Source organism: Carassius gibelio, chromosome A23 (genome assembly GCF_023724105.1).
Source record: "Carassius gibelio isolate Cgi1373 ecotype wild population from Czech Republic chromosome A23, carGib1.2-hapl.c, whole genome shotgun sequence".
NCBI lineage: Eukaryota > Metazoa > Chordata > Actinopteri > Cypriniformes > Cyprinidae > Carassius > Carassius gibelio.
In genome coordinates this window covers 21509285-21523450 of record NC_068393.1, presented here as the reverse complement: position 1 = coordinate 21523450, position 14166 = coordinate 21509285, and the positions used below count along the sequence as shown (strand labels likewise).

Sequence of the window (14166 nt, the reverse complement as noted above, 5' to 3'; positions counted from 1 at the left end):
ATCATGGTATTGAAATTTTGTTCATAATACAGTATAACAGGTTGAATAACTCTTTTATTATAACAAAACTAACTGAACATTTAAATACAATAAAGCAAAACAGAAAAATATATAAAGTTTATACAGATTAAAGTGCAAATAAAGACCAATCTGTGTTGTTACGCAGGGGTAATCACAAAATGTTAGATCCATGCAAGCTTTTAATAAGAAACATTGTGGTCGTACAGGCAGGGGTCAATGACAGCAAACACAACAGGGAAGAACAGGCAGAATCGTGTTTGGTACACAGGCAGGATGTCAGGGTATCAAGCTGAAAATCACAGTCCAAAAAAATAAGCAATATAGTCCAAAAATGCGGGCAGCAGTAATCGTAAACGCTCTGGCTTTGTCTGCAAAAGCACGGAAAGTGCTGGAAGTGATCTCTCGTGCATGTACGTCACTTCATAAAATTATTTGAATATGTTTTAGAAAGTAGCGTAGCTGCTTTATTAATGGGGTTTCCATGGTAAGGACTGTATTTTCTGCAGTTAAGCGCCATCTGCTGTCAGAGAGTGTATGTGCTATCATTCAGCGCATCTCTCATGTGTTCCCCCATGTGCTTCTCATGCTTGCTTGTTTACATCAGTGAACACCTGCATCTTTCAAGCAGCATATAGGGCATTGTGCATCTTGACCAGTTGATGGGGAAATTATTCTTAAAATGCATTCCAAATTCTGAATAATTTGTTATATATAATTATTCACAGTATTAAGAAGTGCCCATGATAACAATTTCGTGCATATTTATTATTACCATGATATATTGCATTACAGAATACCGGCACATGTCTAACACACTAATTTTTCTTTCCCACAGTTCTTTTCCACATTGTCTTGATGATGCTTGATGAGCTTTCATTAACTATAACAAAAAGTGCACTGGACTGACCTAAACTAGACCAGACCAGATAAGATGATTAGAATCAAACCAAGTTCACTAGACTCGAATTAAAACAGAACAGACTAGACCAGATTAGACAAGACTACAATAGATTTTAGCTAAGTAGACTAGAATAAACTAAAACAGAATAAATTATTTTGTCTTATAGCTTTTTTTCAGGATAATTAAAAAAAAAACATACTGTTCTTTTGTAAGAGACACATGATATAGAGATGGATTCAGGGAGTTGATAAACACAAGTGATTATACAATTGAAGCACAACAAATATCATAAGCCATGATATTCAGCTAACGTTATTACACATTTCTAGGGAAATAAGCCATTTCGAACAGTTCAGGCGATTGAATCATGCAGCTAACTAATTGCGAACTTCATGATTCTCTAGTGTATCGACTGATAGGATCACATCCCAATCAGACAGAATATAATATAGTAGACGCTAGTCGGTCCCACATGTGTCATCTTTTGACATCACGCCCACAGTCTCCAAACCTCCACTCACGTCTTTGAGCTGCCAATCAATTACTGCAATAAGACGGCATCCGCTGCATGAATAGTATGCGTGTAATAAGCTCACCGCGGCTAACAAGTGGACAGAAGTGCAGTCAGGAAAATAGAACAGAGTGATTTAAAGTAGAAGAGAAATAAAGCATGAATCCATTTCAAGAGGTTACATCATGTCACACAGAAACCTGAATGCCCACATCTCTTCTCTTCCTGTTGGGTAGTCTGACCGTGGACGTGGAAACAGCATTTGTGATGTTAGCAAACGGTGCACTGCATGTCATAAGAGCAGCTAATGGGCAGTGTGTATGCTGACAGGGATATAAAGAGTTCACACTGTGGCTCCTTGATCTTCATAACAAAATAGCCAATAAATTCAGAATTGATTTGCTCTGAAGGAGAGCTCATGGAAAACAAATGAGACCAAACTAGACTAAGACTGGAACAGAACAGAGAACACTAGACAGAGAACACTAGACTAGAATAGAACACAACAGAGTAGACTAGTCTGAAACAATCTTATATACTAGTATTTATTCATATTTTGAATTGGCTTTTATATTTTTTAATTTTAATTGTAAACTTTTAGTAGTTTCGTTAAATGCTTTTGCTTTAGTATTTTATTAGTTTCTTTTTAAATATTTCTATTAAGCTTTCATTTATTTTTAGTAATTGTAGTACTTCAACTTATTTAATTTTGGCCATTTTTTCATCTAATATTTGTATTTTACTTTATTTAGGCTTTTTGTCATTTAACAAAAATAACTTTTGATAGATTTAGTTTTAGTTGACTAAAACAGATTAGATGACAAGACTAAAACAAACTTGTGTAAACTAGATAGGGAATAAACAGTGTAGTGTACTGAAATAGATTAGAACAGACTAGACTGGACTAGACTAGGCAGGACTACAATAGAAGAAAGTTAAGTAGACTAGGCTTTACTAAAATAGAAAGAGTAAACTAGTCTGGAGTACACTAGACCAGAGAAGATACACTAGAAAAACTGGAATAAAACAGTGCAGTGAAGTAGAATAGAATATAACAGAGTGGACTAGACTAGACCAGATTAGACAAGACTACATTTGTACCAGACAAAACCAGATTGGAACAGAACAGAGAATACTGGACCAGAGTATGATAGATCAGACTAGAACAGGAAATAACTGGTAAACTAGAGCAGACATGATCCTTCATTGAATAGAATAGAATAGAATAGAATAGAATAGAATAGAATAGAATAGAAGAGTAGACTACAGAAGATATGATTCCTTCATACATTAGAGTGGAGTAGAATAGAGTAGAGTAGAATAGAACAGAAGTAAAGTGGAGATGAGTATATAGACTTAGACTAGAACATAACAGAACTGGACTAGACTAGACCAGCCCAGATTACACTAGACTACAGCAGATTACAATAAAATAAAATATAGTAATAAGTAATAGAATAGAATAGGAGAGTGGAATAGACAACAGAAGATATGATCCTTTCATACAACAGAGAAGAGTAGATTAAAATAGAATAGTAAAGTGGAAATGACTATATAGACTACACTAGATAACAGAACTGGGCTGCGTTTCCCAAAAGCATCGATAGCCAACTATGTTTGCAAGTTCCATCGTTACCCACATAGTTTGACGATTCTGGGCCCTATCATTCACCCGGCGCAATGCGACGCAAGGCGCAGTGCAAGTGTGTTTGCTAGTTTCAGTCCGGCGCCATTCGCATCTTCCCATCCAGCGCTACGTCATTTAATTAGCAAAAGCATTTGCATTCATTTCCGCCCATGGGCTTGCTGGTCTAAGAGGTGTGTTCAGGCTCACACACATAAATGCTAATTACATAAATGCTACATTGACTCCAGAGATGTATAGTAACGAAGTAGAACTACTTCACTACTGTACTTAAGTACTAAAAGGCGGTATCTGTACTTTAGTAGAGTATTATTTTTTTCTCCTACTTCCACTTTTACTTCGGTACATATTTTCGCTGAGTTTAATACTTTTACTCCGATATTTTTTTATGTGCTGCATCGTTACTCGTTACAATTATAATAATGTTACGAATCATTCCATTACAAACCACCGCCAGAACTGTAGATGGCAGGTTTGATGAAGCTGGCACATCATTGAGCGAAACAAGCGATTAAGAAGACTGCGCGTGCTGACTGAACTGCTGTGAAGAGAGAAATGAACATCGAGCCGAGCCAGATAATGACTCGTTCACGAGTCAAGAACCGGTTGCATCGGTTTTCGGATGACCAGTAACGTTAGTTCTTTCTGACAGTTCGATTCAATAAACCAGTTGAAGAAAACAGTTCACCGATTCTTTTGCGCTCGATGCAATGGCGTCATTGGCGTTGACTGCACCTGGGCTCATAACATTAACACAGAATCAGTTCAGAATCAATAACCAAAAGAATCAGTTCGGTTCCAGACGCTCTGTGTCGGTTTGCCTCACGCTAAATCACACATGCGCAGTATCACCAGCTCATCGGTTCACGAATCGGACGCGTCTGACAGAAACGGTTCTTGACTCGTGAACGAGTCATTATCTGGCTCGGCTCGGTGTTCATCTTCAGTTCTCTCTTCACATCAGTTCAGTCAGTGTACTGTTTGAGTCAATGAATTACTCCGGGATATTGGTTTGTTTTAACTCAGAGGGAGTGTCAGACACATTAAACAAGTTAACAGCTTAATTCATCTGTGGATTAATGCGTATTGGAGACGCGAACTGTTTAAAACGATTCAATTTGATTTGGTGGACTGTTTCAAAAAGATCCGGTTACATCGAATGATTGGTTCGCGAACTAGATATCACAAACTGCTTTGTTTTTAACTGTCTTACAACAGACACGGAAGAGAAGACAATGCTGAATAAAGTCTAGTTTTTGCTATTTTTGGACCAAAATGTATTTTCGATGCTTCAAAAAATTCTAAATGACCCTCTGATGTCTTAGGGGTTTGAAACAACATGAGGGTAAGTTATTAATGACATCATTTTGCAAATTGGGCTAACTAACCCTAGTAACCATTTTTTGTTTACAAGAAGTTACAGTCAAAGGAATTGTGATTGTCCTTTAGGTTAATCATTTGAAATAGTAAAAACAATATGTTCAAACTTTTGACTAACGTTACTTTCACGTTACTTTTAATAGCTACATAACACAATACTTCTACTTTTACTTTCAGTACTTGAGTAGTAAATTTTAAAATAGACTACTTGCAATACTTAAGTACAAAAAATGTTGAATACTTTAGTACTTCTACTTAAGTGTGGTGCTTAAAGAGCACTTTTACTTCTACTCAAGTCACTTTTTTGATAGAGCACTTGTACTTTTACTCAAGTATGGGTCTCTAGTACCTTATACATCTCTGATTGACTCACAAAAATGCTAATTAAATATTGTATTTTTGGCGCTTAAGTACATTGTATTTGTAATTAATTTCAAATGTATCACATTAAAGTTATATTAAATGAAGTAAGTTGAACTTTTGAATGATTTATTTTGAACAACTTAAGTGGCACTTTTAACTACATCTTAATATGTACAATTATATGTACCTAATTGCTTCTATTGTCTTTAAAATATGCTTAAAGCGTACTATTAATGTATTGACATGCAATTAATGTGAACTAAAATACACTTTAATGCCAGTTAACAATACACTTAAGTGTGAATTAAATGTAATGTTTTTGACCACATAAATGCATATTATTTGTAATTGATTTCAAATATATTACAATTTAAAATTACATTAACTCCAATTAGTTTAACTTTTGAGTGATATTTTTGAACAAATTAAGTGGGACTTTAGTATATTTTATATGTGATTTGAAATATGGTAAATATTTACTTCTGAATAAGCAATTTAATGTGAACTAAAATATACTTCAATGTCAAATATCAGGTAATGAAATTGACATTTAGTATTTAAATAATAATAATAATAATAATAATAATAATAATCTCTTAATAACCTAGTTACAATCAAAGCAAAAACACAACATGGTAAACCCTCTACATTTATTGACAAATCAATCTCTAAAAAAAATAAACAAAAATGTTTTTTGCTGATGCACAAGAAAAACCCTACACTATACAGTTACAACACTTCAACTCACTTATTAGAAAGAGTCTGGAGAACAATGTTAATTTCACCATCATGGAAAACATCATTCTGTAAGATGTGTAAACCTGTTTCCTCATTGGGAACCTAAAAATGTCCACAAGGTCAAAATTTACTGGTATTACTATACTTGTGGAGTCATTTGGTCCCCATAACATATAGGATTACTAACACACAAACGACACACATTTAATAAACAAGAAAAAAAGAAAAGTATCTATCCATGTACAACAAATGAGACCTTATTGTAAAACATTACCAAAGTGGGTTACTTGTACCCCTGGTTTCACAGACAAGGCTTAACATCAGCCCAATACTAAAATGTAATTCTGAGCTGTTTCAACTGATAGAAACTTTCACTGACTGATCTTTAAAAATACCACTGCCTTTGTTTTGTCTCAAGATGCACACCAGTAATGTTTTCTCTAAGGCATGTCAAGGAAAATGACTTAAATGTACTAACTGAACTAAGATCCTGGCTTAGTCTAAGCCGTGTCTGTGAAGCCAGGCCATTAGTTTTCGGGGAAGTTGTGGCTTAGTGGTTAGAGAGTTTGACTCCAAACCCTAGGGTTGTGGGTTCGAATCTCGGGCTGACAATAACACGACTTAGGTGCCCTTGAGCAAGGCATCGAACCCTCAACTGCTCCCCGGGTGCCAAGCATAAATGGCTGCCCACTGCTCCGTGTGTGTGTGTGTGTGTGTGTGTGTGTGTGTGTGTGTGTGTGTGTGTGTGTGTGTGTGTGTGTGTGTGTGTGTGTGTGTGTGTGTGTGTGTGTGTGTGGTGTTCTCTTCTCCGTGAGCTTGCACTTTGGATGGGTTAAATGCAGAGCATGAATTCTGAGTATGGGTCTCCATACTTGGCTGAATGTCATGTCACTTTCACTAGTTCTCAAACCTTTACTAGCACCAACATTAAACAGGACCGACAATTTTCTTCTAAAATCTTACTCCAGCATTAGTGAATGCAAGTTTGACTGAAATTAATTCATTAATTAAAAAAAAAAAAAAGAACTCCAAATGAACTTGCTGGGACGTGCTGGGATGTCCCAGAAGCTCTCCATCGGCACTAAACTTCACATGTCATGAAGCTGCACACCATCTCTCCACAGTCTGTCTCTCCACAGTCTGTGTGAACAGAAAAATGATCCGAAGAGGCAGAAAAGTCCAAAAAAATTCCATGAGGAAAGAAAGCATAAGAATTGTTATAAAACATATCCAGCCATTATAAATGGTTCAGTTGAGTGAAAGCAACAGACACGGTCTATACTCATCGCATGTATCAGAATTAAGCTATCTATTTGCTCGCATATGAGTGCAACTGGCTCTTAAAGGGAATGGAAGATGAGACTCTGATTGGTTTATTGCACCCAAAAAACACCCATTACTCATTAAGAGTATAGGGACAACCCGTTTAGACCTTGCGCCCGGGCGCGCCAACTGTTTTTCCATCGTTAAAATAGCAAAAGTGGATTTGGACACACCCTGAGTGCACCTGCGCCGTGTGCTTTACACTTTGCGTTTAGATCGTTAAAAAAGGGGCCTCTATGTTTCCCGAAACCATAGTTCAGGCGAACATTCACAAACAGTGTCGCAAACTTACGTGGTAGGAACTACAGCTCTCGGTCAGAGGTTAGAAAGCATAGTTTCTTGTTAGCAAGGTGTATGGGCTTAAATAAATATGCTCTAGGGCACAGTAAGCAAGTTAGCATGCAGTGCAACCTATATATTACATTACAAGCCAATCAAAAATACTTGAACATCCTACATCATCACACTGCTGTCCTGCCATGGGTTTCACTCACAAAAACTGGATCTATATACAGATAAAATACAGATCTGACTGCTTCTGATGTGTCCGACAAGTATTACAGCAGATGGGACAATCACTTGTTCTTACATGTCATTTTTATGCCTTGAACACTTTGCTTTGCTTTTCTGTGATGTATTCTACACTGTTGCTGATCTTGCTGACTTGTGACCAAGATAATCTTATCTAACCGGGGAGCATAGATGAATTTGCCAAATTGACATATTAATCTTCAAAGCATGAATCAGAATGAACTGAAAAACACAAGCCAATCAAAAATATTTTTCCTATGCCATCATTTCCGTTCTCTTTTGGAAAAAAAATAAAAATAAAAATGTATATGTATATTTATATCTAAATATAAATACATTTTAAACTGTGTATGTGTGTGTGTCCTCTAAAAGGGCCTTTTTTGAAGAGTGCGCATTTGCACAAATACCTAAGGGAACCCCAGGGTATGACGTAAGAGGGAACCCGCCATGAATCAAACATCAAATAAAGCAACATGACAGGGACCAAAACATAGTAAATTAGTCATCAGGTGCCATGTTCAATACAGCAGTATCTTAGAAATGTCTAATCGGTTAAATAGCAGAAGTTATTCCTCCACCACATGCGTGTGACGTCATCAACAATGGCCCTATGTTGTTGAACTAATGTGCTTCACACGACAGAGATGCGACCGTGTTCGGGAAACAGCTAGTTCAATGCATCATACTGTGGTGGTTAATCAGCGAGTTACGCCGTTGTATGGGAAACTCACCCCGGGACTAGACTAGACCAGCCCAGATTACACTAGACTGCAACAGATTAAAATAGAATAGAAAAGAATAGAATAGAGAAGTGGAGTGGTGTGGAGTAGATATGATCCTTCATAGAATAGTAAAGTGGAGTAGAATAGAGTAGATAGACTAGACTAGAACATAACACAGTAAACTGGACTAGACTAGACTAGACCAAACAACAAGAATAAAACAAAGTTAAGTAGACAAGGCTAGACTAGAACAGATTAAAATAAAATTAAGTGGCATAATAAAGTACAGCAGAGTACAAGAATAGATCACAACAAAACCTTGTTTAATACCTTAAACTGAACACAACAGAACAATAAAGTGGAGTAAACAAGAGCAGACAGACTGTATTAAACTGAATTTGTGTTCTGGAGTAGTGCTGGATTTGTGACTCACTTTGAGTGAAGCGAGGTGGGTTGTCGTTGACATCACTGAGGTGCACGGTGACAGTGGTTGTCCCTGTCAGACCCCCTTGATGGCCGCCCATGTCTCTTGCCTGGAGCACCACCTGGTACTGCGCCTGAGCTTCTCTGTCCATATCAGGGACCGCTGTGCGCAAGATACCTGCCAGGAGAGACAGAGACAGGAACAGATCACTCACAGCAAACCTCACTTTGCTCTGACAATACTGAGCAATTTTCATGCCAATAAGGTAATTAGGTAAAACTGAAGGGAATTAAAAGCAATCACATTGAACATCCTACATCATCACACTGCTGTCCTGCCATGGGTTTCACTCACAAAAACTGGATCTATATACAGATAAAATACAGATCTGACTGCTTCTGATGTGTCCGACAAGTATTACAGCAGATGGGACAATCACTTGTTCTTACATGTCATTTTTATGCCTTGAACACTTTGCTTTGCTTTTCTGTGATGTATTCTACACTGTTGCTGATCTTGCTGACTTGTGACCAAGATAATCTTATCTAACCGGGGAGCATAGATGAATTTGCCAAATTGACATATTAATCTTCAAAGCATGAATCAGAATGAACTGAAAAACACAAGCCAATCAAAAATATTTTTCCTATGCCATCATTTCCGTTCTCTTTTGGAAAAAAAATAAAAATAAAAATGTAACCTTACTGCTCCGACACTTCTGAATGGTAGCGCACACACACACACACACACACACACACACACACACACTTCAACTAAATATATATATATATATATATATATATATATATATATATATTTTTTTTTTTTTTTTTTTTTTTTTGTAAAGAAAACTAAATTTTTAATGGACAAAACATTTTATAAAAAACAACTCAATATTTAATATTTCTAGTAAATTTAGTAAAAATTGATCATTATTTTGTGCTGAAACCTAAAAAATTGAGTAGAACAGAATCTAGTCAATATTCATAATCTTAAAAATAAAATAAAAAAATGAGCTGAGTGCATGTGTCTAATGCTGTTGTTGGACCACAGCCAAACATGCTTTGTACTAAATAAAAAAAAAAACTTTACTTAAGGGGGTTATGCAATATAGAACCAAAATGTTCTTCATACTTATAAGAGGTTACTTTACAGCAACAAAATACTGCAAGTTTCAGAACTCAAAACTAACTAACAGTAAAAAACATGAATTATTATTTTCTACTCTTCTGAAATGGCCAGATTTGAATTTTTATTGCGAATAAAATAACAAGTAATCATGGTACTTTTAAACTGATATACTGGAAATTAAGCAAGCAAAAGTAATGAACACATTGAAACAGAATGTTGCAATTTTTGTGGTTGCATTGCATTGTTCAATTTCTTCTGCCTCAGGCTCAAACATATACAGCTCTATCACAGCACTTGCCATCTCCAGTGTCAAAACACATGACATTCTGTAAAAGAGGGGGTGTGGGTCAGGTGTGATAAACATAGCCAATCACAGCTGTTTACTTTTGTTACTGCAAGTGGAAACATCCTTTGAAACTGTTTTTCACAGAGTGAAAATGAGGGTGGAATTTTTATTTTTTATTTATTTTTTTTACACAAATATTAGACCTTTTTTTGTGATTTTTTTGTACATTTAAATTGTTTTAAGCCAGATGTACTAAACAGAGAAAATTAATGTGGAAGTGAAATCCCACGAAACGTCTCGGTTACGTACGTAACCCTCGTTCCCTGATGGAGGGAACGGAGACGTTATGTCGACCGACAAATGGGGTCTCACTTGGGAGGCCAATCATCTCTGATTTTAAGAGAAAACGCCAATGAAATTGGCAAGTGGATTAACACACCTGAGCCACTCCCCGTGCCAGCGGGTATAAATAGGGCGACAGGTGCATCCACTCATTAGGTTTTACGCTGAGGAGCCGAGAACGTGTCCCGGCAACAGCGAATGGTTCAAGGTTGTGGCATGGGGACATAACGTCTCCGTTCCCTCCATCAGGGAACGAGGGTTACGTACGTAATCGAGACGTTCCCTATCTGTCGGTCACTACGAGTTATGTCGACCGACAAATGGGGTCCTATGGAAAACGCCATAACCTGAACCTCGTCACAACCCTGAGGCGCTGCAATTGTTGACAAGCCTTGGCGTGCCACAAAAGCTACGCTTAAGGTCGTAACCTTCCCAAAGCCCCAGCGCAAATTCACTGACCTTGGTACCGAAGGGGCCAAAGGGTGAGTACATCGCTGCTGGAGAAGGCCATGCTGCTGTTCCGCCCACATAAAGTAAATGGAAGGGATTTCAACCTTCAGTGAAAGATTGCTTCAAATCTTCCCTATTTGTTCTTTCAGCTGGCAAGACAATGGGGAAGCGAGCCTTTAGGAAAGGTCGCTACGGAGACCACATCCTACCCGTAGGGAGGAGACATGTGGATATACCGATATGGACTGACCCAGGGGGCAGTACTACATATGGAAAGGGTCTCTGAGGCAGGTCCTACCTTGGAGTAGGGATGGAACGACTGCCAGAAGAGACTGACAGAGCGATCTGTCAAGGGAAGACACGGGTTTGCCAAGAGGGAAACCTTACCGTGGAAGAATACACATATGGGATTACCCGTAGGGAACCCAGCCATATGGACACCTAGCCCAGTACAGGGGCTGACCGGCTCCGGGCATGCTAACGCCAGTACTGGGCCTGGCGACAGACTGCTCCGCCAAGTCTGACGCCGAGGGTGCTGGAAGATGCTCGACCAGGGTACGCCAACCGGGGAACTCTACTGGGAGAAGAAGTGAAGTGAAGTGAAAGTGACATTCAGCCAAGTATGGTGACCCATACTCAGAATTTGTGCTCTGCATTTAACCCATCCGAAGTGCACACACACAGAGCAGTGAACACACACACACACACACTGTGAGCACACACCCGGAGCAGTGGGCAGCCACAGAAGGCGCTCACATCCCCGTGTTAGGGGGAATGGCGCAGCAAGCGAGACACCCAGCCAGCCCTTCCCGCCAATTACCTGTTACCCAACACACGGGAGGAAACTGGCTCTACACGGAGGTTGTAAAACCTCGCAAAGGTGTTAGGTGTCGCCCAGCCCGCAGCTCGACAAATGTCTGCCAGAGAGGCGCCGTGCGCCAACGCATAGGAGGAGGCCACACTCCGTGTGGAGTGGGCCCTCACCCCCAGGGGGCACGGCTCGCCTTGGGAATGGTAAGCCAAGGCGATGGCGTCCACTATCCAGTGGGCCAACCTCTGCTTAGAGACAGCCTTCCCCTTCTGCTGACCTCCAAAGCAGACCAGGAGCTGCTCAGAGCTTCTGAAGCTCTGGGTGCGGTCCACGTATATGCGAAGCGCTCTTACGGGACACAGCAACGACAAGGCTGGATCTGCCTCCTCCAGGGGCAGCGCTTGCAGGTTCACCACCTGGTCTCGGAAGGGAGTGGTGGGAACCTTGGGCACGTATCCAGGCCGGGGTCTCAGGACAACGTGAGAGTAGGCCGGCCCGAACACAAGGCACTCTTCACTTACCGAAAATGCTTGGAGGTCCCCGACCCTCTTGATGGAAGTGAGCGCGATCAGGAGCACTGTCTTGAGAGACAGGAACTTCAGCTCAACCGAATCCAGCGGCTCAAAGGGACCCCTCTGAAGTCCCGCCAGGGCAATAGAGAGGTCCCAGGAGGGAATCAGGGGTGTCCTAGGAGGATGTAACCTTCTGGCACCCCTCAGGAACCTAACGATCAGGTCATGCCTCCCCAGGGACCGGCCGTCCACTGCATCGTGATGTGCTGCAATGGCAGCCACATACACCTTCAGGGTGGAGGGTGACAGCCCACGCTCCAGCCTACCTTGCAGGAAAGAAAGCACTGACCGGGCATCTCCGGGGGTCTTCTCGGTGAGAAGAACACCAATTCGTGAACAGACTCCACTTCAGAGCATAGGCCTGCCTCGTAGAAGGGGCTCTAGCCTGAGTGATAGTGTCTACCACCGCTGGGGGCAGATCACTTAGGTCTGCCGCGTCCCGTCTAGAAGCCACACGTGGAGGTTCCAGAGATCTGGACGCGGGTGCCAAATGGTGCCAAGCCCCTGAGAGAGAAGGTCTCTCCTCAGGGGGATGCGCCAGGGAGGGGCTGTCACGAGGAGCATGAGTTCCGAAAACCAGGTCCGGGTGGGCCAGTAAGGCGCAACCAACAGGACCTGTTCCTCGTCCTCCCTGACCTTGCACAGTGTCTGTGCGAGCAGGCTCACTGGGGGAAACGCATACTTGCGTAAAGCCCGAGGCCAGCTGTGTGCCAGTGCATCTGTGCCCAGGGGGGCCTGGGACAGGGAATAGTACAGCTGGCAGTGGGAGGACTCATGGGAAGCAAACAGGTCTACCTGGGCTTCCCCGAATCGACTCCAGATCAGCTGGACCGTCTGGGGATGGAGTCGCCATTCCCCGGGGAAAGTGAGCTGTCGTGAGAGCGCGTCGGCTGCACGATTGAGCTCCCCCGGGATGTGGACAGCGCGCAGCGACTTGAGCCACGTCTGACTCCAGAGGAGGAGATGACGGGCGAGTTGAGACATGCGACGTGATCGTAACCCGCCTTGTCGGTTGATGTACGAAACAGCCGCAGTGTTGTCCGTGCGGACCAACACGTGCTTGTCCAGCACTAGCGGATGAAACCGTCGCAAAGCTAGATGCACTGCCAGCAACTCCAGGCAGTTGATGTGCCAAAGCAGTCGAGGTCCTGTCCAGGACCCTGAGGCTGCCTGCCCGTTGCATGTCGCGCCCCAGCCCGAGTTGGAGGCATCTGTTCTATCGGGACACTTGTTCTAAGGGCACGCCGGCCCGTAGAAAGGCAAGGTCCGACCAAGGACTGAATAGGCGGCGACACATCAGTGTGATGGTGACACGATGTGTACCGCGGCGCCATGCCCATCTCGGGACTCGGGAGTGTAACCAGTGCTGAAGTGGTCTCATATGAAGCAACCCGAGCGGCGTGACTGCGGCTGCGGATGCCATATGCCCCAGGAGCCTCTGAAAGTGTTTCAGCGGTACCACTGTCCTGCCTCTGAAGGAACTCAGGCAGTTCAGCACTGAGTGGGCACGCTCGCTGGTGAGACGTGCCGTCATACTCACCGAGTCTAACTCCATACCGAGATAAGAGATTCTCTGCACAGGGGAGAGCTTGCTCTTCTCTCGGTTGACCTGAAGCCCCAACTGACTGAGGTGCCGAAGCACGAAGTCCCTGTGATCGCACAACTCTTCTCGGGACCGGGCCATAATGAGCCAGTCGTTGAGATAGTTGAGGATCCTGATGCCCACTTCCCAAAGTGGGGCAAGGGCGCCCTCCGCGACCTTCGTGAAGACACGGGGGGACAGGGAGAGCCCGAAGGGGAGGACCTTGTACTGCCATGCCTGACCCTCGAAAGCAAAGCGCAGGAACGGTCTGTGACGAGGGAGGATAGAGACATGAAGTACGCGTCTTTCAGGTCGATCGCTGCAAACCAGTCCTGGGGCTGGACGCATTTGATAATGCGTTTCTGCGTCAACATCCTGAACGGGAGCTTGTGTAGGGCCCGATTCAAGACTCGCAGAACCAGGATAGGTCGAA

General features: G+C 42.0%; 1 protein-coding gene across 1 annotated transcript in view; it reads right to left on the bottom strand.

Moving 5' to 3' along the window:
* The window catches only part of LOC127944774 (cadherin-11-like), a 77795-nt gene that overhangs the window by 25244 nt on the left and 38385 nt on the right, over positions 1-14166 (bottom strand). The window contains exon 5 of the mRNA XM_052541018.1: positions 8569-8736. Coding sequence (XP_052396978.1) covers positions 8569-8736 — 168 coding nt within the window. The remainder of the gene's footprint in view (positions 1-8568; positions 8737-14166) is intronic.